This window comes from Myotis myotis, unplaced genomic scaffold (assembly GCF_014108235.1).
Source record: "Myotis myotis isolate mMyoMyo1 unplaced genomic scaffold, mMyoMyo1.p scaffold_m19_p_3, whole genome shotgun sequence".
In the NCBI taxonomy this organism is placed as follows: domain Eukaryota; kingdom Metazoa; phylum Chordata; class Mammalia; order Chiroptera; family Vespertilionidae; genus Myotis; species Myotis myotis.
Genome location: NW_023416335.1, coordinates 15,668,989 through 15,692,139, shown reverse-complemented (window position 1 = coordinate 15,692,139; position 23,151 = coordinate 15,668,989). Strand labels below are relative to the sequence as shown.

Sequence of the window (23,151 nt, the reverse complement as noted above, 5' to 3'; positions counted from 1 at the left end):
ATCAGTTGCCTCTTGTATGCACCCTGATCTGGGATCGAACACCCACAACCTGGGTATGTGCCCTGACCAGGAGTCAAACCCGTGTGACCCTTTGGTGCACGGGAAGATACTCCAACCAACTGAGCCACACTGGCCAGGGCATAGTACTCTATTTTTTAGTCCACATAATTTGTTTAGATATAAGTTGCTTTGGCATCATTAGCCTTGCTTATATTTTCCAGTTTCCCTTTTGCTGCTTAATATTGAATTCTAGGAATCTTTTATCTAAGTTTTTTTTAATATATTTTATTGATTTTTTTATAGAGAGGAAGGGAGAGGGATAGAGAGTTAGAAGCATCGATGAGAGGGAAACATTGGTCAGCTGCCTCCTGCACACCCCCTACTGGGGATGTGCCTGCAACCAAGGTACATGTCCTTGACCAGAATCGAACCTGGGACCCTTCAGTCTGCAGGCCGATGCTCTATCCACTGAGCCACGCCGGCCGGGCTATCTAAGTTTTTATTTTTTTTTTTTTTTTTTTTTTTTTTTTTTTTTTTTTAATATATTTTATTGATTTTTTACAGAGAGGAAGGGAGAGAGATAGAGAGCTAGAAACATCGATGAGAGAGAATCATCGATCAGCTGCCTCCTGCACATCTCCTACTGGGGATGTGCCCGCAACCCAGGTACATGCCCTTGACCGGAATCGAACCCGGGACCTCTCAGTCCGCAGGCCGACGCTCTATCCACTGAGCCAAACCGGTTTCGGCATAAGTTTTTAAAGTGTCATTTTAAAGAGATTGGTAAGTTATTCACATTTATGAAGTTTTACTGTATGTTTAATGAAAGGGATACACACACACAATACATATTTAACTTGTCTTTTTCTTCTAGTACAGCCGTTCTCAACCTGTGGGTCATGACCCCTTTGGTGGTTGAACAACCCTTTCACAGGGGTCGCCTAAGACCATCCTGCATGTCAGATATTTACATTACGATTCATAACAGTAGCAACATTACAGTTATGAAGTAGCAACGAAAATAATTTTATGGTTGGGTTACAACATGAGGAACTGTTTTTAAAGGGCCAGAAGGTTGAGAACCACTGTTCTAGTAGAAATCTCTTAATCATTCAAAGTCAGTCAATTTTATAATAACAGTTGGTCTCAGAAAATTTTTTTCTCCAAAGTTGAAGGCTGTTTTCAGAGATTTTGCTCATCTTATGTAGAGTGCTAGACCACTTCAGTTTCACGTTTTCTGATGTTGTCCATCATGCTTCTAAGAGGGTTAGGTTCACTTTTCAAGTCTTTCACCGTTTTGTTTTTTACACAGCAGCAACAGTCAAGCACTTCATAAAGGAAAGCCAGCACCACTAAAGATACCACTGTAAATATAAATAAAAGCAGAATGACAAAGCAGGCAGTGTTCCAGTTATCATGGAAAGGGTAAATTTTTTGAACTTGAAAACCAAGGTACTGATAAACAGATGTGGTGGTTTCATTCCATAGGCTGGAGCTCAGGGAGGCCATTCTTAGGATTCCACTTCTTGTATTGTTCTTTTGAATCTATAAAAAGATAGAAAATGAATATATGTAACCAGACTCTACAGATTTAGCAATCCAAATCTCAGTGCTAAGATTTGTTAATAAATTTATATAGGCGATCTGAGTCTTCCTTATCTGCCAGAATTAATGCCTGAATGGTATTAATTCAATAAGTAAATTTAAAAACACATTTAATGGTGTTAATTTTTTCTTTTAAAAAAAAATGTCTTTATTGATTTTAGTGAGAGGAGCGGGAGAGAGGGATAGAAACATCAATTATGAGAATCATTGATAGGTTGCCTCCTGCACATCCCCTAATGGGGGGTCTAGCCTGAAACCCGGAAATGTGTCTTTTTTTAAAAAAAATATATATTTTATTGATTTTTTAGAGAGAGGAAGGGAGAGGGATAGAGAGTTAGAAACGTCGATGAGAGAGAAACATCGATCAGCTGCCTCCTGCATGCCCCCCACCGGGGATGTGCCGGCAACCAAGGCACATGCCCTTGACCAGAATTGAACCCGGGACCCTTGAGTCCGCAGGCCGACGCTCTATCCACTGAGCCAAACCAGTTCTGGCGGGAAATGTGTCCTGATCGGCAATCAAACTGTGATCTCCTAGTTCAACAGTCAACCACTGAGCCACAGTGGCCTGGCTAATTTTTTCTGTATCTATGCCACTGTAGTCTGTAAACCATACTATATGTTTCTGTGTATATTATTTGTTAACAAGTATGTATTTTTAATATTCATACACTGAAATTAACTGGGAAGGGAAAAAAGGCAGCTGCATTGGTTTAAAGTTTGACTAAAGAAGTGGTCAGGAACTCTTTGCGTTTTAAAGTTATATTCTTTAAAATGCCCTGTGGATCCTCTCACCTTCTTAGTTCTGTGTATTTTCGGCTCCTATTTCCACTCCTTTAAACTTCGAGGACAGGGACCTGAATCAGGGAATAGTGGCTGAGTGAAAAATAGTAGAGAAAGAAAAGTTAAATTAAGTTGCCTATGAAGAAATTAAAATCTTAGTTTTATTTGTGTCTAAATGTTTCATGTGCCTAAATGACCTATACATATATTTTAAAAAACAGGCAAATTTAATGCCCCAAAGTTATCATTTATTGAATTATTCCATTTCACAAAATTAGCTAGTGAGTTAAAGTTTCAGTATTCTTGCATTAACTTTTGCTCTTGTTGACCTGGGATTTGTTGCCCTGATTTGAGAGTGTTAAAGATTAAAAAGTGACTTAAAACCTAAAGCCATCTATCTCTATATATATAAAAGGTTAAGGGACCGTCCGACCGGCAGCTATGATGCACAGTGACCACCAGGGGGCAGACACTCAATGCAGGAGGTGCTGAGCTGTGGTGACTTGGCAGCAGCGGTTCTTGGGTGATGCACCCCCGAACCAGAGAGGAGGTAGCCGATTCTGGGTTACATCACCCGAAAACTGCCCTCTAGCAATCCAGGACCCTTTGGGGGATGTCAGAGAGCCGGTTTTGGCCTGATCCCCACAGGCCAGGCCGAAGGACCCCACCATCCGGAGGGACCTTGCTCACTCCACAGATGCTCTTCAAGCCTCAGCGCCGCCTCAGGTGCGGCTGGCCGAGAAGGGGCTGGCAGAGAAGAGACCTTGGGAGGTTGGCTCCAGGGCATGTACGGCCCATCTCGCCCAGTCCTGTTCTGTTGGCCACTTTCTAATTAATTTCCTTTCAATCTGCATGAATCCATGCACCGGGGCACTAGTAACAATATAATTCCTTTAGATTTCTTTGTTTCCTTTATAGATATAATTTTAAAACTTTGGGCTTGATAAATTGATATCTTCTAAGGTTCTTGTTTTCTTAAGTCAGATTTGCTTGACAATTCCCTTCACCTCTCTGGATGGACTTGGTTCCTTCTTTCATGTGTTTGAAGGTTAAGTTGATGATCTGAGGCCAAAAGTAAAGGCTTCAATTTATTTTTCTTTTTGGATTTAAGAATTCTTCAGGTTTTTTTTTTTGTAAAATATATTTTATTGACTTCAGAGAGGAGGGAGAGAGTGAGAGAAAAACATCAATGATGAGAGAGAACTATTGATCAGGCTGCCTTCTGTATGCTCCACACCAGGGATCAAGCCCTCAATCTGGGCATGTGTTCTGACCGGGAATCGAATTGTGACCTCCTGAGCCACACTGTCTGGGCAAGAATTCTTCAGTTTTATGGTGCTTGGGATCCTTTATCTTGAAATGAAGGATAACAGACTAATGTACCGTAATTGAACCAATTGCTTCTATTAGTTCTGGGACATACAAAAATATGTTGTCTGTAACCCAGTATGTGTTACATTACATCATTTTCAAACTATATCTGGAGAATTAGCCTTTCAAAGTTACCCTCTTCTGGCCTTTGAATTTTTTTCTTCTGAGCATTTTTTAAAAATATGTTTATTGATTTGAGAGAGAGAAACATCAAAGTGAGAGAGAAACATTGATTGGTTGCCTTCCACATGCACCCCAACTGGGGATCAAACCCAAAACCTGGGTATGTGCCCTGACCAGGAATTGAACCAGTGACCTTTAGGTGCACGGGAAAACGCTCAATCACCTAAGCCACATCAGCCAGGGCCAGAGCATGTTCTTATAGAGCAGTGATGGCGAACCTTTTGAGCTCGGTGTGTCAGCATTTTGAAAAACCCTAACTTAACTCTGGTGCCGTGTCACATATAGAAATTTTTTGATCTTTGCAACCATTGTAAAACAAAGATTTATATTTTTGATATTTATTTTATATATTTAAATGCCATTTAACAAAGAAAAATCAACCAAAAAAATGAGTTCGCGTGTCACCGCTGACACGCGTGTCATAGGTTCGCCATCACTGTATAGAGAGCAGGGTTGCAATGTTGACAGCTCCAGGGAGCACCATTCATATTGTATTGTGGGGTGCCATTCACATAGAGTTATATAATGTAGATTTCCTGATAGGCTACCTCTCTAACTTCTCCATTATTGCTGCCTCTGTTCCAATCATCATGCACACAAATAGTCAAGTAACCCACAGAAACAGACTAAATGGAAACATAAGTTAAGTCCTTTTTGATCCAGTCTTTCATGGCACACACCACCCTACAATAAGTTCAGCTTTGGAACTCCTTTAAGATTTTTAGCACTACTAAGATGCAGATATTCCTGGGAGGGGTAACACACTTTGTTACAGTTATTTTTACTTCAGTATGAATGAGTTTCAGGCCCTTTTTGAAAAGCAGAGCAAATAGAGAGGGAAAGGAAGAATAGTAGGTCCTTGGGGAAGTAGGGGACAGTGCCACTTATATGGGTAGGTAGAATAGGAAAAAATGACATAAGGGTCTATGTAATAATTTTGCTTGTGCTATCCCTGGGACCTTTCCAGTATTGATGAAAGTATTTTTTAGATTTTTGGTTAAGGCCTTTCAGGTTGATTCCTTTTTAATCTCTGGGGGGAAAAAATCTGAGGGGTTTTCTTCTAAATCTGCATTACCAGTGACTACAAGGAAACAGTAATAGGGAGGGAGGAGAAAGAGTGAGGCAATTTCCACATTATGCCCCTCAAATTAGTTTAATCTACCTTATTAATTAACTTTATGTTAATTTAAAGTGTTAGTATACTATTGATTTCAGAAATATCATACAATTTAAAAAAATCTAAAAGTTTTACCCAGAATCCTATCTCCCAAACATATCAAACTTTTAATTATTGTTCTTTCTTCCTAGAAATTGGCTATATAAATCTATAACTCATACATGGTTGAAATTATACTGAAATTCTTACTTTGTATTTTAATCTATTATGAGTAGGCCTTTTTTTTATTTGTTTTGACTTTAAAATGGGAGAATTTGTAAAGACTAAGTTACTTTTTCAAAATGAGATTTAAAAATGATTAGAAAGTTGGTTTAAGTAGCTTCATATTCTGTTTATTTTTGAGGTATAAATGAATTGCTTAAAATTTTTTCAGGCCCTTTCCCCCATAAATAAATAGAGGGAGGGAGTGGAAGGGGAGGAGAGGAAGTAGGGGCAGGCAGGCAGGCAGACACACAACTAAATTTAATTATTTGAAGTTAACTTGTACCCATTAGTGAACTATTTTTATGGTTAAAGTTAATATAGACTATCAACCCAATTGACTGTTATTCATGAACTAGAGGCCTGTTGCACGAAGATTCGTGCAGTAGGCCTTCTTTCCCCTGGCTGCCAGCAACAGTTTTCCTCTGGCACCTGGGACCCAGACCTTCACTCTGGCCACCGCCTTCCATCTTCGCTCTGGACACAGTCTTTGCTGTGGCTTGAGCCTTCAGTTTTTGCTCCTCGCTCCAGCGGGAGTCTTCAGTCTGGCCAGAGCTGCTCCCGTAGCTCCTTCTGCCTCCCACCCTCCCCCTCATAGCTTGATTGCTGCTTCGCCTGCAGACCTCGCACACGGGCTTCTGGGTTCCAGGGGGCCACCTTGCGGCCTGGCTTTCCGATCACGATCACGGGCCGCAGGCAAGGGGGCTCCTGGGTCCCAGGGGATCGTCTTGCCTGCGGCCTGGCTTTCTGGCGGCTCCTGGGGTTGCACACAGGGGCCTGGATGGTGGCTCCCGGTGTCCTGCCCTGCCTGCAGTATGCAAATTAGCCGCCATCTTTGTTGGAGGTTAATTTGCATATCATGCCGATTAGCCAATGGGAGGCATAGCGAAGGTACGGTCAGTTACCATGTTTGTCTATTATTAGATAGGATGAGGTAATTGTGTGGTGATATGGAAAGATTTTTAGGATATGTTAAGTGAAAAGAGCAAGGTACAGTACAGCATGTATAGGAAAGGGGGAAATATATATTTTTATTTGCTTGTATCTGCACAAAATCTTGAATATACAAACAGTGATTACTTGTGGGCTTAGGTGGACAGTAGATTTGGGGGGCAGGGGTGTGTGTGAGATTTCTCTAGATATACCTGGTTACATTCTTTTAGGTTTTTAAAACTATATTTTGATTGATTTCAGGGAGGGAGAGATAGGAACATCAGTGATGAGAGAGAATCATTGATTGACTGCCTCTTGCATGCCCCACGTTGGGGATCAAGCCTGCAACCTGGGCATGTGCCTTGATTGGGAATCGATCCGTGCTCCTGATTCATACTACTCAACAACTGAGCCACACCAACTGGACATTCTTTTAGGTTTTGAACCGTTTGACTATATTACTTACTCAAAACCAAATATATTTTAAAAGTATTCCTTACCTTTGGCTTTTAAAAATCTATTGTGTTTTATATCTATTTCGTACATTTATTGAGATTTCTGGATTCTAAAAAATTAGGATTATCAAACACTCTTTTTTTTTTTTTTTTTTTTTTAAATCCTGACCCAAGGATATTTTTCCATTGATTTTAGAGAGAGTGGAAGAAAGATGGAAAGACAGAGAGAAACATCGATGTGAGAGAAACACATCGATTGGTTGCCTCCTGCATGAGTCCTGACTAAGGCCCAGGCTGGGGAAGAGCCCGCAACTGAGGTATATGCCCTCGACTGGAATCGAACCCAGGACCCTTCATTCCACAGGCTGACGCACTATCCACTGAGCAAAACCAGCTAGGGCAGGGGTGGGCAAACTTTTTGACTCGAGGGCCACAATGGGTTCTTAAACTGGACCAGAGGGCCGGAACAAAAGCATGGATGGAGTGTTTGTGTGAACTAATATAAATTCAAAGTAAACATCATTACATAAAAGGGTCTTTTTTTTTTTTTAGTTTTATTCATTTCAAACGGGCCGTAGTTTGCCCACGGCTGAGCTAGGGCAAACACTGTCATTTTGATTAGACTGCATATCTTATTCATATAGATATGCTTATCATACATAATGCTTGTAATAATACAGTGGACAGCAGTGTATGCCATCTCCCAGGGCATTGTAAGCTTTGCTAGAAGCATCTAAGCAGTTTAGGAAAGAGTATGTACATGTCAGGTTTATGTTACAAATGATGACAGTGTGCCCCCTGTAAGTGCATTGATAACTGATGAGCAGCTTAAAACATTCACTTTCTAGTTAGCTTTTGGGAATAGCTGAAAATAGTAAACCCTTATAATATGTAATCATTTTTCACCTTATATTTCATGTGATTTATTTTTTCTCCCAAAGTACAGTAGAGCTCTAGTGATTTTTTGTGTTAAATTTAGGGTAAAATGAATTTACTTTGGATTAGACATAAATAGACATGCAAAAAGATATTTGCCATTAGAATTTTTTTAATATCCTGAGACTATATTTTTGAAACTAAAATGTAAATTTATATCAAGCAAATGCTATAAACATGCCTTTTGAAAAGTAAGAGAAAATGGCAAAAAAACCCACAACAAGACAAAGAAAAGTCTGTACTTTTTTGCATCCCCCTTAACCCCTTTAAAATTTCATTATAGCCCTAGCTAGTTTGTCTCAGTGGATAGAACATTGGCCTGTGGAATGAAGGGGTCCCAGGTTTAATTCTGGTCAAGGGTAATTCTGGTCATGCCTGGTTGTGGGTTCAATCCCCAGTTAAGGGGTATGCAGGGAGCAGCCCATCAATGATTCTCTTTCATCACTGATGTTTCTCTCTCTCTCCCTCTCTCAGGAATCAATAAAAATATATTAAAACAATAAAGTAAAATTTCATTACAGGAATGGGAAGTGTTAAGGTAAATACCATATACTTCTTTAGTTTGTTATTTTTGGAATAATTACCTTCACGTATTTTTCCTCCCATTTCAAAAGGTTCTAGTGAAATTATTTATGGGGCTAAGACTAGGAACTGTTTTGAAACCTTGAATTGCCAAATCAGAATAAATTTATGCTTTTGCTGTATTATGGTAAAAGCCCTTGAATTGAATTTTCTAGTGCCTTTTAAGCATGTCACTTTGAAATATGATCAATTAATAATAATGGCCTTTACAAATAGAGCAATACACTTAGCCTTGGAACTCTCTGAGACAGGCCATGCCTCTAGCCAGTTCAGTGAAACAGCAATAAGCCTACATCTGTGCTAACTAGAGATGTGTTACCAGGGAAATGTAGACTGATTATGGTTTTAAAACAATGTAGGTGGTAGGGGTTTTAGTTTACAGTTTACCTGAAATTTGAGTTACAAGTTAACTTTTTGTTTTTTTGTTTTTTGCAAAGTAGTTTTTATTTTATCTGCGACTCTTTTTGGGTACCCATACTTTGTATGGCAAACAGGAATGTTTTCTAGGTAACAAACCCCATTGTGCTGAACCTGGAGAGATCTAATATCTTCTTATAGCAACCTGTAGTCTTTATAAGGGACACTTTACTTATATTAGCTATATGCAGGCTAAGAAATAAAAGAAATAAAAATTATGAAAAAAAAAAAAGTTCTTTAAATAGATTTACCCAGCAAAGAAAAGGGCAGAAGTTGGATCTTTAGGTTAACATTTATAGGTAATATCTTTGAACTCTAGCATCTACTAAATAATGATATTTTCATGCTTGAATATTATAAAATTAGAAATTTGGTCAGCAATTGCTACTGATTTTTAGTAGACATGAATGGTTAATCTGAGCCATGAAAGTAATATTAGTACTTTGAAAGGTACTGTACTATCCTACCTTAACCAGTTCCTTAGACATATTTTTATTTCTAAATGCAGTGAATTAGTAACACTTCATATTTATTGTGAGGGTAAATTTGAGAATAACTTTAACATCGAAGTTACTGTTATATCTTTTTGTGCCATATGCAAAAATGAAAGGCTATTTCAAAAAGGTTTTCATTTAAAAATAGCATAACTTGAACATTACAGTAATATGGACTTTAGGATTTTACTTATGTAAGGAAATTAAAATGTTAGAAAGTCTGAAGCTCTAGAAATTATCTATTTCTTTATAATAAAATGCAGCCTACATAATGGTACCTTTATGGTCTTTTTATTTTTATATAAAGATCACAGTTGTGATTTTTATAGATTCACAAAATCAAATAAATCTGAATTATTTTCTCATATTTGTTAAAATATATCAAACTTTTTTTGTAAGCAACTGCTTTTTACTAGCCAATATAATTTGCACATATATAATCAGAAAGCTTTAGTCCAAGATTCGCTTTTAGTTTAGATTTTTCTTGAAGAAAAATCCTTTGTTTAAGGCAGACCAAACTGCTGAAATGAAATAGTTCAGAGAAAATAAAATTAGCAAATAACCATTTAAAATCAAATGCTTATGGTTTACTCTAAGGTCTGGCTATAGATCCGGTTAAAGACAATGTCATGAATTTTCCATTAAGGCACAGATGGTAAGGGTGCTCTCAAATAGCACAGGCAGTCTTCATGTTTCCATAATAAAATCCTGCCAAGCAATGAAATGAATACATTGCTTATTTTGGTTTTTAGTAGGAACAAAGCTTTCTGCTTGATTTTTATGGTAAAATATTTTTATACTGCATCATAAGGACATGTATTACTGAATGAAAAAAATCATATAAACCTACCTCTTGTCTGAAGGGCTGCTGTTGAAGCGATGGTATCGATGGTACAGTCTGTTTGTAATGCAGTCTAGTGCACAGCCAAGATGGAGCTGTGCTTCTATTGGTTGAACCACAGGGCAGCTGACAGTTTCCTCTACATTCATTTGCATTAAGTCCTGCCACCCTTACGAGTAAATCATACATAAACGTGAATAAAGCTGTCTGGGATATCAGCTGTCATCCCTTTTCTTGCCTTATTTTTTGTCCTTCAGCTAAATTCCTGCATAGGAATTTGTAAGTTAGCTATAAATTGATGTTTCCTCATTGTTCAATATTTAAGATCCTTCAGTGAATATTTCAGTGCTGGGCTTGAAGATAATGTCGAGAGAGGTAGTAACCTAGGACACAAACACAGCCCAGGGTTATCAGCTTTATGTTTTCTCCAGGAGGTGTGCATACAATTTTATAAATTAGATATATTTTTCTTTCATTATTGTGTTTTATTACTCGCATGTGGTAGTTTAATAGAGGAAAAATTCTGAGAAAAAAGAGAGAAATAAGGTTTTTGGCTTTACTAGTTGAGAGAGGATAGGTATACCACCCACATTAAAAAAACAGTCTGTGAAATGTATTTAATTTTTTTAATCCTCAGACAAGGATATGCCTTTTTTTTTTAAATTGATTTTTAGAGGGGGAGGGAGAAAGAGAGAGAGAAACAACCATCTGAGAGAGACACATCAATGGGTTGCCTCCCGTGTGTGCCCTAATCAGGGATCAAACCTGAAACCTGAGTATGTGCCCTGATCAGGAATTGAACCTGCCACCTTCTGGTGTATGGGACCATGCTCCAAACAACCAAGCCACGGCCAGGACAGCCTGTGAATTAAAATGGCAAAAGAACTCTATTTGGATGTTTGAAATAGAATGTTTTTATTTATGGTGTATTTAAAGTTGTGGTCTAAGCATAACAGAATCAAGGTTTTTAATTATGGGAGTGGCTATTATAACAATAGGCTGTGTAAATGCTTGCTATATAGACTTATTTTAATTATAGGTAAATCACATTCTGTGGCCATAAAATACTGAAAAAACAAAACATTTCAGAAGTACACATTTTGTTTGTTTGTTTTACACCTGAGGATGTTTTTCCACTGATTTTTAGAGTGGGAGAGAGAGGGAAAGACTGAGAAAAATATCAATGTGAGAGAAACACTTCGATTGGTTGTCTCTTCCATGGGTGCCGACCAGGTCCTGGGCCGGGAAGGAACCTGCAACTGAGGTACGGCCCCTAGACCGGAGTAGAACCTGGGACCCTTTAGTCCAAAGGCCAACGCTGTATCCACTGAGCCAAACTGGCTAGGGCAACATTTATTGTTTACTATAGCTAGTAATGAGTTAAATGCTGGAGACCCTCTGGTAAACAAAACTATGTGGATTGTGATTGACCATTTAGTGCTTAATCTAAATATACTCATCATTTTTTTTTTGTCCTCCCAGCTAGTTGTTTATACAGGATACACTTTATATTACTTTACTAAAGTTAAACAAGAAAACATTAGATGTACATTTATGAATTTCCATACTCTGACAAAATAGCCAATTTCTGATGGCATAATCTGTGTAAAAGGCCAGTTATACAAGGCATTATCACAGGGTTTACCCCTGGATTTGAATATATATCCTGCAACTTACCATTCTGTTTTTGTTGTTATTGTTTAAAAGTGGACAGTAGTATCTAAATATGATTTTGGGGAGGGATTTAATGGAAAAAATAATTTAGCAGGGCTCTTGGCAAATAGTAAGTGTTCAATGAAGCTTAGTTACTACTATTGTTATAAAGGCCCTGGACATCTGAAAAAGGAACCATATAGGTAAGTAGTATTTCATAATTTAAAAAATGAGTGGGAAAGTACACCTCTATGGCATTCTCATTCTTACTATTGATATTTTGGGAAATATTAGTAAAGTAGACTTTAATGTGTCAAGTAAGCTACCAAAATTGTAACAGTTATTTTTAGAGGAAAATTGCATGCGAAGTCTCATTTTAGACTCATGAAAGCATATTCAATAAAGCCTTTTCACTAATCTCAAGGGAGTATTGCCATCTAGAAGCTGTTCTTTCGGATCTCTGACAATTGTTACATTTGACTTGTGGTTGTTCTAATGTATTCTTTTGCTTAAGTTATTATTACCAAGCTGGTGCCAGACATTGACTCTCCCCTATTTTATTTAACCTCTGCTCTTATGTATCAGCCACATGGGAACTTCGTAATTTCTGACCTGATGCCATGCTAATAGAAAGTGTACTTCTGAAAATTTTTTTTTAAGTATAGATGATGAATTTTTTTTTACCGGTTCTTGCTTGTGACTAAAGGAATGCATTTGTGCTGCAGGGTAGCATTAGGATTTGTGCCTGTAAGAATGCAACAAAATGATAGATGTTCTGAAACAAATACTCCTCTGTACAGATTGCCCCTCGTTTCATGCTATCATTCTTTCTAAGCATCCAGGTTTATGCAGTGGCGGTACTTACAGTTCTTATTCCTAACTTATCTCTAAAGTTTACTTTAAAATAGTTATGGTATCATTCTTTTTATTTTATTAATGCCCATTTGTTTTAACTTAAAAGCAGAAATTGATGTCATAAGTGATAAATTGAACTTTTTTTTCCCCAATTAAATCTTTATTGTTCAGATTATTGCATTAGTTACTCTTTTTTCCCACCATAACTCCCCTCCACCCAGTTCCCACCCCACCCTCCGCCCTCACTCCCCACCCACTGTCCTCATCCATAGGTGCACGATTGTTGTCCAATCTCTTCCCTCACTCCCACACCCCTTTCCCCCCCAAGAATAGTCAGTCCATTCCCTTTCAATGTCCCTGATTCTATTACAATCACCAGTTCATACTGTTCATCAGATTATTTATTCACTTGATTTTTAGATTCACTTGTTGATAGATGTGTATTTGTTGTTCATAATTTGTATCTTTTTTTTTTTTTTTTTTTTTTTTTTTGGGTTATAAACAGAAATTTATTTTTCACAGTTCTGGAGGCCGGGAAATTCAAGATCAAGGTGCTGGCAGATTCCATGTCTGGTGAGGGCCCACCTCTTGGCTCATTAGCTGTCTCTTTGATGTGTCTCCCATGGTAGAAGGGGTGTCTTTTATAAGGACATCAATCCCAGTCAAGAGGGTGCCATCCTCATGATCTACCCACATTCCAAAGGCTCCACCTCCAAATACTATCACATTGGAAGTTAGGTTTCAACATATCAATTTGGAGAAGACAAACATTCAATCTATAGAACCTATATATATATATATTTTTTTTTGCTATTTTTCTTTTTTAATTAAATCTTTATTGTTCAGATTATTATATTTGTTCCTCTTTTTCCCCCCATAACTCCCCTCCTCCCAGTTCCCGCCCCACCCTCCGCCCTCACTCCCCACACACTGTCCTCATCCATTGGTGCACGATTTTTGTCCAGTCTCTTCCCGCATCTCCCACACCCCTTTCCCCGCCAAGAATAGTCAGTCCATTCCCTTTCTATGTCCCTGATTCTATTATAATCAACAGTTCATTCTGTTCATCAGATTATTTATTCACTTGATTCTTAGATTCACTTGTTGATAGATGCATGTTTGTTGTTCATAATTTGTATCTTTACCTTTTTCTTCCTCTTCCTCTTCTTAAAGGATACCTTTCAGCATTTCATATAATCCTGGTTTGGTGGTGATGAACTCCTTTAGCTTTTCCTTATCTGTGAAGCTCTTTATCTGACCTTCACTTCTGAATGATAGCTTTGCTGGATAAAGTAATCTTGGTTGTAGGTTCTTGGTATTCATCACTTTGAATATTTCTTGCCACTCCCTTCTGGCCTGCAAAGTTTCTGTTGAGAAATCAGCTGACAGTCGTATGGGTATTCCCTTGTAGGTAACTGAGTTTCTTTCTCTTGCTGTTTTTAAGATTCTCTCTTTATCTTTTGCTCTTGGCATTTTAATTATGATGTGTCTTGGTGTGGTCCTCTTTGGGTTCCTTTTGTTTGGGGTTCTCCGTGCTTCTTGGACCTGTAAGTCCATTTCTTTCACCAGGTGGGGAAAGTTTTCTGTCATTATTTCTTCAAATAGGTTTTCAATATCTTGCTCTCTCTCATCTTCTGGCACCCCTATAATTCTGATGTTGGTACGCTTGAAGCTGTCCCAGAGGCTCCTTACACTATCCTCGCATTTTTGGATTCTTTTTTCATTTTGCTTTTCCGGTTGGGTGTTTTTTGCTTCCTCGCATTTCAAATCATTGACTTGATTCTTGCGCTCCTCTGGTCTGCTGTCGGGAGTCTGTATAATATTCATTATTTCAGTCTGTGTATGCTTAATTTCTAGTTGGTTCCCCAATATAAGATCGAGGGTCTCATTAGTTTTCTTGTAGATCTCATTAAGTTTATCGGCGGCTTCTAAACAGTTCTTGAGAGACCTTAAAAGTGTGGTTCTGAACTCTATATCTTCCATTGACAATTTTGTCCTGTTTCTTTGTCTCCGCATTTTGTTATGCTTTCTTGGTGCACCCCCTAGTGGTCTTTGTTCGCAGTCTTATAGTTAAACCTTGATTGTTGTAGCTAATACCAGGGAGGGTTTGACCTCCAGGCCAGGTGGCTATGAGAATCAGCTGTGTCAGCAGTGAGAGAACTTCTGTCCTCTAGGGAGGTGCTAATCTAGCCTTTGCCTGAGGCTATCCGGCAAATGCCTCTGTGCAGGGCTTGGGCGGGGCGGGTCGCACAGGATCAACAGGGTGGGCCGGAGAGAGCAGTTATGGCGGCTCTTAGTCCTGTCCCCAGGGGCTCTGCCTCTCTGAGTCCCAGCACCCACTGCAAAGCTCAGAGAGAAAGCTGCACTCGCTCTGACCGAAGCCAGACAGTCCCGCTTCTCCCGTTTGAGTCTGGGTCCCTAAAGACTCGCCTGTATCTGGAGCTCAGAGTCTGCGACTCCCTCCCGATTGAAAACGCCAACCGCGCCCTCCTCCGCCAGCCCGCTCGCGCACTCCGCACCTCAGTATTTGACTTCAGCACTGCGCCTCCTCTGAGTGTCCGTATGCGTTTCTTTTTCCTCCTAGTTGTAGGACTTCCACTCAGCCAGCGTTCCTGTGGTTCTGGGTGATGTCCCTTCTGTCTTTTAGTTTCACTTTTGAAGTAGTTGTTCAAAGCAGCAAATTCCGGCGTTAACCTATGCCGCCATCTTGGTTCTCCGATATTTTGCTCTAGAACCTATATTAATGTTGAGGATTTTTGGATTGGCATCACTGAGTAGGTGATGTTGGAGGTGAACTTGGGAGGAGGAGAGAATTCACCACATTAGAATGTGCAATGGGGGCTCTCTGGAGAGCACATTCCAGGCCTAGGGAAGAGCATGTGCAAAGGCATAAGGCACCAGGGGCAGGATTGCATAATTTGTATCTTTACCTTTTTCTTCTTCTTCCTCTTCTTAAAGGATACCTTTCAGCATTTCATATAATACTGGTTGGGTGGTGATGAACTCCTTTAGCTTTTCCTTATCTGTGAAGCTCTTTATCTGGCCTTCACTTCTGAATGATAGCTTTGCTGGATAAAGTAGACTTGGTTGTAGGTTCTTGGTATTCATCACTTTGAATATTTCTTGCCACTCCCTTCTGGCCTGCAAAGTTTCTGTTGAGAAATCAGCTGACAGTCATATGGGTACTCCCTTGTAGGTAACTGATTTTCTTTCTCTTGCTGCTTTTAGGATTCTCTCTTTGTCTTTGCTCTTGGCATTTTAATTATGATGTGTCTTGGTGTGGTCCTCTTTGGATTCCTTTTGTTTGGGGTTCTCTGTGCTTCCTGGACTTGGAAGTCTATTTCTTTCACCAGGTAGGGGAAGTTTTCTGTCATTATTTCTTCAAATAGGTTTTCAGTATCTTGCTCTCTCTCATCTTCTGGCACCCCTATAATTCAGATGTTGGTACGCTTGAAGCTGTCCCAGAGGCTCCTTACACTATCTTCGTATTTTTGGATTCTTTTTTCATTTTGCTTTTCCGGTTGGGTGTTTTTTGCTTCTTCGTATTTCAAATCTTTGACTTGATTCTTGCGATCCTCTGGTCTGCTGTTGGGAGTCTGTATAATATCCTGTATTTCAGTCCGTGTATGCTTAATTTCTAGTTGGTTCTTTATCACAACATCGAGGGTCTCATTAGATTTCTTGAGGCTCTCACTACATTTATCGGCGGTCTCACCAGTCTTTTTGAGGGCCTTATTAAATTTATCGGCGGCTTCTAGACAATTCTTTAAAGACCTTAAAAGTGTGGTTTTGAACTCTATATCCAACAGTTTGCTTTCCTCCAATTCTGTCGTTTGTGTCCTGTTTCTTTGTCTCGGCATTTTTTATGCTTCGCTGTGTCGATAGAGTGCCTTTCTGTGCTAAGTGTCCCAATTACCTGAGGTAGACACTCTTGGTGCACCCCCTTGTGGGCTTTGTGCACAGTCTTGTTGTAGTTAAGCCTTGATTGTTGTAGTTATCACTGTGAGGAATTGACCTCCAGGGCAATTGGCTGTGAGAATCAGCTGTGTCTGCAGTGGGAGAACTTCTGTGCTGGAGACACCCCTCTGGGGCTAGACTTGCTTCGATGGGGCTTTGGTGCTCACTCGATAAATTGAACTTTTTATCCCCAGAAGTAACCACTTCTCATGGTTTTAAATTTGTTAGAAAAGCACTATGGCCAGTGTGGTTAGAATGTTAGGCTGGCACACTGAAGGGTCTTGGTTGGATTCCAGATCGAAAACATCTACCTGGCTGTGGCTGGTTGCTGAGTCGTTAGAGCGCCAATCCTGAGAACCGAAGGGTTGATTTCTGTTCAAGGGCTTGTACCTTGGTTTCAGGTTCAATCCCTAGTCCTGGTCAGGGCAGGTTTGGGAGGCAACCAGTTGTGTCTCTCTCACATCAATGTTTCTGCCTCTTCCCGCCTTTCCACACTCTCTAAATGATAATAGAAAAAATATCTTGGGTGAAGATCAAAAAAAGAAGAAGAAGCCATGTACTTGAGTTGCAGGTTCAGATCCCCACCCTGGTTGGGGCGCGTGGGGGAGACAACCAATCTGTGTGTGTCTTTCACATCGATGTTTCTCTCTCTCTTCTTCCCTCCCTTCTACTCTCTAAAAATTATTGAAAAAAAAATCCTCTGGTGAGGATTAAAAAAAAAAAATTAAAAAGAAAAGCACTAGTGATCAGATTGAGATCTGTACTGTGTTTTGTTTAAAAAGTCTTGCTTCTATTTATGGGGGAAATCTAATCAGAATTAAGGAAAGAGTGAGATAAAGGTACTTACAAAAGAAATAGATTTTAATGCTTTTGAATTATGCATATTTTGTTCCCATCCTTAGTGAGACAATGGGCAGTTAATTATACACTCAAGGATTTTAACTTTTCACCAAGTTTTATAGTATAGAATTCACTGGATAGAAAATCTCAAACAAGGAAAATCTTTATCTGAATTAAAGCCATCTTAGCTGTTTTAAAAAGTCATCTTAGGTGCTTACAAGTCATAATCACATCTAATATGAAAATGTTATTTTTTTTGAACTTTGTTTTCAGATCATAGCAATGGATCATTTAACTTGAAAGCTCTTTCAGGAAGCTCTGGATATAAGTTTGGCGTTCTTGCTAAGATAGTGAATTATATGAAAGTAAGTACTTTTTTCAGATAACAAAATCCTATTTAATCTCTTGGCAGAAGGGGATTGGGATTTTCAGAAGTAAATTTATATATATATATATATATATATGTATATATATATATATGTCACATTAAAAAAATTGTATATTTCAACATATGTAGTTTATTTTATGCCTATTAATATCTCTAAACTGTAAAAATAATGTTTTAAGCCTTTTATATCTAACTAGAGGTTCGGTGCACGAAATTTGTGCGGCGGGGGTGGGGGGGTTGTCCCTCAGCCTGGCCTGCACCCTCTCGCAGTCCAGGACCCCTTGGGGGATGTCTGACTGCCGGTTTAGGCCTGATCCAGTAGGACATCCCTCTCGTAATCCAGGACCACTGGCTCCTAACCACTCTCCTGCCTGCCTGCCTGATCGCCCCTAACCACTTGCCTGCCTGCCTTATCACCCTTAACCACTTGCCTGCCTACCTCATCACCCCTCACCTCTCTGCCGGCCTGCCTCATCACCCCTAACCACTCGCCTGCCTGCCTGATTGCCCCTAACTGCTTGCCTGCCTGTCTGATCGCCCCTAACTGCCTCTGCCTCAGCCATTGTGGCTTCATCTGGAAAGACGTCTGGAAGGCCGTTTGGCTGTCCTGTCTAATTAGCATATTATACTTTTATTATTATAGAAGATTGACATTGCAGTGAGTCACCTAAGTATATTTAATTTGCATTAATTCAAGGATAAGTCAATACCTGTTTACAAAATCCCTAAGAAGAGAATATTACTTCCATTGATATGAAAAGTAGAAACTACATAGTTCAGGCAGGTGGAGGTGATGGCTTTTCTACATCTTGGAGGAGAAAATTAGAATTACTGAGGGTCTTAGAAAAACATTAATTCACAAAATAATTTGAATTTAATGTTTGATGGAAGATTTAGTATTTTTTTGAAATAAGCTTAATGATTATAACATTTTGGCTTTCTAAAGGCTTTGAATCCTAACTTACTAAGTAAAATTTAATTTATAACTAGGATGGTTACTTGATTTCAAATTTGTACCCTTCATTTAGCAAACTCTTATTCCCATTTAGTTAGTAGTTGTATCTCTTGAAAAGAGTCAAAGTTCTGTATTTATAATTATTTCAAATTTCAGCTATCATTTAAAAACTATAAATCAAGATTTTATGCTGAGACTTTCATAATTTAAGAGTCTTAGTGTCTGCCTATGTCCACTTAATTTCTAGTAGAAACCTGGTTTATAATTTCCCATTACCAAATACTATATTTTGACACTTACATATTCACCATTAATTTCATCTATCCATTACTACACTTGATAAACAATTCTTAAAACCCACTATATACTGTTTGTAGCACTAAAGGTGGGAATACCCAGGAAAAAAATGTATGTCCTTGTGGCTGTCCGTCTGTTGAGGGAGACTGACATTTAAATGTCTTGTTTTTGCTCTTTTGCTAATAGTCTTCACTTACATAGATGACCCTTACTGTAATTTGGCTTATCTAGGATAGTGTTCAAATTTTTACTCCTGTTCCCTGAAACAGTTTTGAAAAGTTGTGTATCCCTTTGCACATATTTAAATTGATAACTACAATTTTTCAGCAAAAGTGGCAAAGGATAGAATTTCTCGCATATTGTAATATTTTTTTTTTTTTTTTTTTTTATATTTTATTGATTTTTTACAGAGAGGAAGGGAGAGAGATAGAGAGTTAGAAACATCGATGAGAGAGAAACATCGATCAGCTGCCTCCTGCACATCTCCTACTGGGGATATGCCCGCAACCCAGGTACATGCCCCTGACCGGAATCGAACCTGGGACCTTCCAGTCCGCAGGCCGACGCTCTATCCACTGAGCCAAGCCGGTTTCGGCACATATTGTAATATTTTAATGAAATAAATCATTCTTTTTTATATTTAACAAAATCTAAATGCCATCATTAATTTAAAAATAAAAAACAAAGCCCTGATGAGTGTGGCTCAGTTGGTTGAGCATTGTTCCAGGCAGAGGTCACCAGTTCGATTCCCAGTCAGGATACATGCCCAGGTTTGGGGCTCAATTGCCATTAGAGGGCGTACAGGGGCAGCTGGTTGATGGTTCTTTCTCTTTTTCTTTCTCTCTCTCTCTCAAATCAATAAAAACATTTAAAAAATTAAAACAAAGCTCAATGGTTGGAAATTTATTTTCCCCTCGAACTTGTTGGTCCATCCTGTTACTCCCTCTATACTATATGCTAATGTTATGTATTTTTATGCTTGAAAATCTTTTATTGAATATCTATCAAACTTCTTTGCCACAATTATTTACATATATGTATATGTACACATTATACACACACACATACACACACACACATATAAACTAGGGGCGCAGTGCACGAATTCGTGCACCTTGAACTGGGCTGCAAGGCTGCGGTGGGCACAGGGGCAGGTCTTGGCCCATCCTCTGTTCCCCCTCCTGCTGTGGCCCCTGGTCCCTTGTCTGCCAGCAGCCCCACTCCTGCCGCTGCTACTCCCATGCGCTGATGGCACCAGCCCCGCTTGCAGCTGCTGACCGCGTGAAGCCATTGAGGTTGGCGCCAGCAGTGGTGCAAGCAGGGCCAGCGCCGTCAGCGGGTGCGAATGGCGGCTGCTGCCCTGATTGCCCCTCAGGAGCAGGAGGAGCTAGAGAAGCCCTCAGGGGTGATCGGGGTCAGCAGCCGCCACTTGCACCTGCTGCTGGTGCCGGGCATCAGCAGCAGGTGCGAGTGGCAGCTCTGGTGCTGGCAGCGGGTGTGAGCGGGACTGGCACCAGCAGCAGGTGCGAGCACTGGTTGGGACCGTGGTGTGCAGGAGCAAAGAATTTTCAGTAACCACCAGAGGCTCTCCCTGATGACAGCAACTGGCGCCCCGACTTGGTCTGGCGCTCCCGCTTACCTGCTCCACTGTCCCGCCATGGACGATGTCTGCCATGTTCTGTGCTCTGCCGCTTGCTACCGACGCCTGCCATGTTCCATGCGCACCCCTAGTGGTCAGTGCACACCATAGTGACCAGTTGTTCTGCCGTTTGGTCTATTTGCATGTTAGGGTTTTATATATATAGACTAGAGGCCCGGTGCACAAAAATTTGTGCACTCGCAGGGGAGGGTTCCCCTCACCCCGGCCTGCGCCCATTTGTAGTCCAGGACCTCTTGGGGGATGTCCACCTATCGACTTAGGCCCACTCCCTGGGAGATCAGGCCTAAGCTTGCAGTCAGATATCCTTCTGGCAGCCAGGGAGCCCTTGGGGGATGTCCGACTAAAGGCTTAGACCCCCAAGGGAGCTGTGATGAGGAAGCTGGGGTGACAGAGGAGCCACGCTGTCCCGCCCGGCCGCCCTGGGTCAGGTCGCACACGGGACGCCCAGACGGGCCGGCCAATCGCTGCTGTCCCACCTGGCCGCCCTGGGTTGGGTCGCACACGGAACGCCCGCCGCCCCAGGTCGCAGATAGCAGGCCCGGATGGCGGTAGGGCAGGTGGGATGGTGCTGTCCCACCCCACCACCCCAGGTGGCAAATAGCAGGCCCGGATGGCGGCAGTTAATTTGCATGTCACACTGCTAAGCTCGCACCTGCTGCTTAGCCAATGAGAGGTGCAGCAAAGGTATGGTCAGTTACCCTGTTTGTCTATTAGATAGGATTAGAAATGTTTTCCTTGTGACTGTAATGCTCTAGGTATTAAAAATACCTTGGTTTGAGGTATTATAATTATTAGCACACAGTTGATTAGAATAACATGAAAATTTTATTAAAATTTACTTTGAAATAATTATTCAATAGAAATTCATTTTTTTAAAATGAAATGAGCCCTAGTCAGTGTTCTCAACGGTTATAGTGTTGCCCCGCACACTGAAGGGTTGTGTGTTTGATTCCGGGTTAAGGCCACTTACCTGGGTTGCAGGTTTGATCCCCAGCCCCAGTCAGGGTGCTTGTGGGAGGCAATCAGTCACTGTCTTTGTCTCCTCCTCCATCCCTCCATCCTTCCCTTCCAGTCTCTCTGAAAAGCAATGGAAAAAATATCCTCAGGTGAGGATTAACAACAACAAAAAATTTTTGTTTTAATAAAATGAATGGTGCTGTCTTCTTCCACCAGTGGTTCTTGTATCTGGAGAGAGATACATATATAAAAGTTAATTATTGATAGAATGAAACAGGATTTGGCAACAATTTCTGCTCTTATTTTTAGATTTTATAGGTTTAAGTGCTGAGAAATAAATGGTTATATAAATATATATTCTAATGGAAGTTTTGTGATAGCAAAATCTTGTAAGTTATATGCAAAAACTCAGTGATTTATCATCAAGCATCCATCAGTTGACAGTTCTTTTAGGCTCTCCTTCAGTTTTGTTGAAAGCAAAATAACGTGAACTGCCTAACTTGCTAAAGGATTTGTTTGTTACCTGGTCCTTAACCATTGGCTTTTTTAGTTTCTAGGAGTTTATCAAAAAGGCTTGACCAGGACTTAGCAAGTGCCTCATTATATCATTTCCCCCTCTTCCCCTGTAGGCACTCTTTAATCTGTTACACTCAGAAGTGGTTGAGAAAATAAAAATATTAATTTCAGTACACCTTTGCCAATGTAATTTTCCATAAAATGCTTTTATCTTACGTATGTAAATACATTTTTGTCAAAACCCTCAGGCTGAAGGCTTAGCTTATTTGATTTATGGAAAGTATCTCTCGATTAATGAAACTAGTCTCCATTGTCAAACCAACTAGCTATATCATAAAATATCTTCTTTTAAGTTCAAATAAATAGGTTAATACACATTTTAAATATGTTTTAATTGATTTCAGAGAGGAAGGGAGAGGGAGAGAGAGATTAGAAACATCAATGATGAGATAGAATCATTGATCAGCTGCCTCTTGCATGCTCCCTCTTGGGGATCAAGCATACAACACAGGGATGTGCCCAGACTGGGAATCGAACCGTGACCTCCTGGTTCATAGGTTGATACTCAACCACTGAGACACACTGGCCGGGCAATACACATTTTAAATATTATAAAAACTGAGAAATAAATTATACAATGCATACTAAAAGATACCTCTAAGGTAATTGAGATGAAAATTATATAGTCAAATAGAATTAACATATCAATTTTTATAATAACTTAAAAAACAAATAGGCTGCTTATCATGTTACATTGCATCATTATAAATTACATAATAAAATAATTATGAAGTGAGAGATATGGAAAAAGGTGTGTTATTGCTTTTCTAAATGTGTGTGCCTGCATCTTCTGATCTCTGATATTCAGCTTTTACATATAAATAAAAGTGAATGATTCAGAAATAACTCCATTAATAACTTTATTTTGGTATATTTAATGGAAAAGGATACCTATTGTTAAAAATGAATTGGGCCCTGACTGTTGTGTCTTAATTGGTTGGGCATCATCACATGCACCAGGAGGTCCCTGCTTCGATTTCAGTCAGGACACATGCCGGGCTTGTGGGCTCGATCCCCAGTAGGGGGCGTGCAGGA

General features: G+C 39.8%; 2 protein-coding genes across 14 annotated transcripts in view; one reads left to right on the top strand and one right to left on the bottom strand.

Moving 5' to 3' along the window:
• The window catches only part of GTF2E2 (general transcription factor IIE subunit 2), a 97,433-nt gene that overhangs the window by 6,703 nt on the left and 67,579 nt on the right, over positions 1 to 23,151 (top strand). For 12 of the 13 annotated variants that reach the window (XR_004965672.1, XM_036296665.1, XM_036296669.1 and 9 more), the window contains exons 3-4: positions 13,009 to 13,059; positions 17,557 to 17,648. Coding sequence is in view for 12 of the 13 variants with exons in the window: in XM_036296665.1 (XP_036152558.1) it covers positions 13,009 to 13,059; positions 17,557 to 17,648 (143 nt within the window). In the remaining variant the exon portion in view is untranslated. The remainder of the gene's footprint in view (positions 1 to 13,008; positions 13,060 to 17,556; positions 17,649 to 23,151) is intronic. The other variant, XM_036296670.1, reaches the window with a different exon arrangement.
• On the bottom strand, positions 1,016 to 10,450 carry SMIM18 (small integral membrane protein 18). Its single transcript, XM_036296682.1, has 3 exons — positions 9,988 to 10,450; positions 2,401 to 2,481; positions 1,016 to 1,545 (listed from the first exon to the last, which is right to left on the bottom strand). The coding sequence occupies exon 3, from the start codon at positions 1,507 to 1,509 to the stop codon at positions 1,213 to 1,215; it is 297 nt and encodes a 98-aa protein (XP_036152575.1). The 5' UTR covers positions 1,510 to 1,545; positions 2,401 to 2,481; positions 9,988 to 10,450; the 3' UTR covers positions 1,016 to 1,212.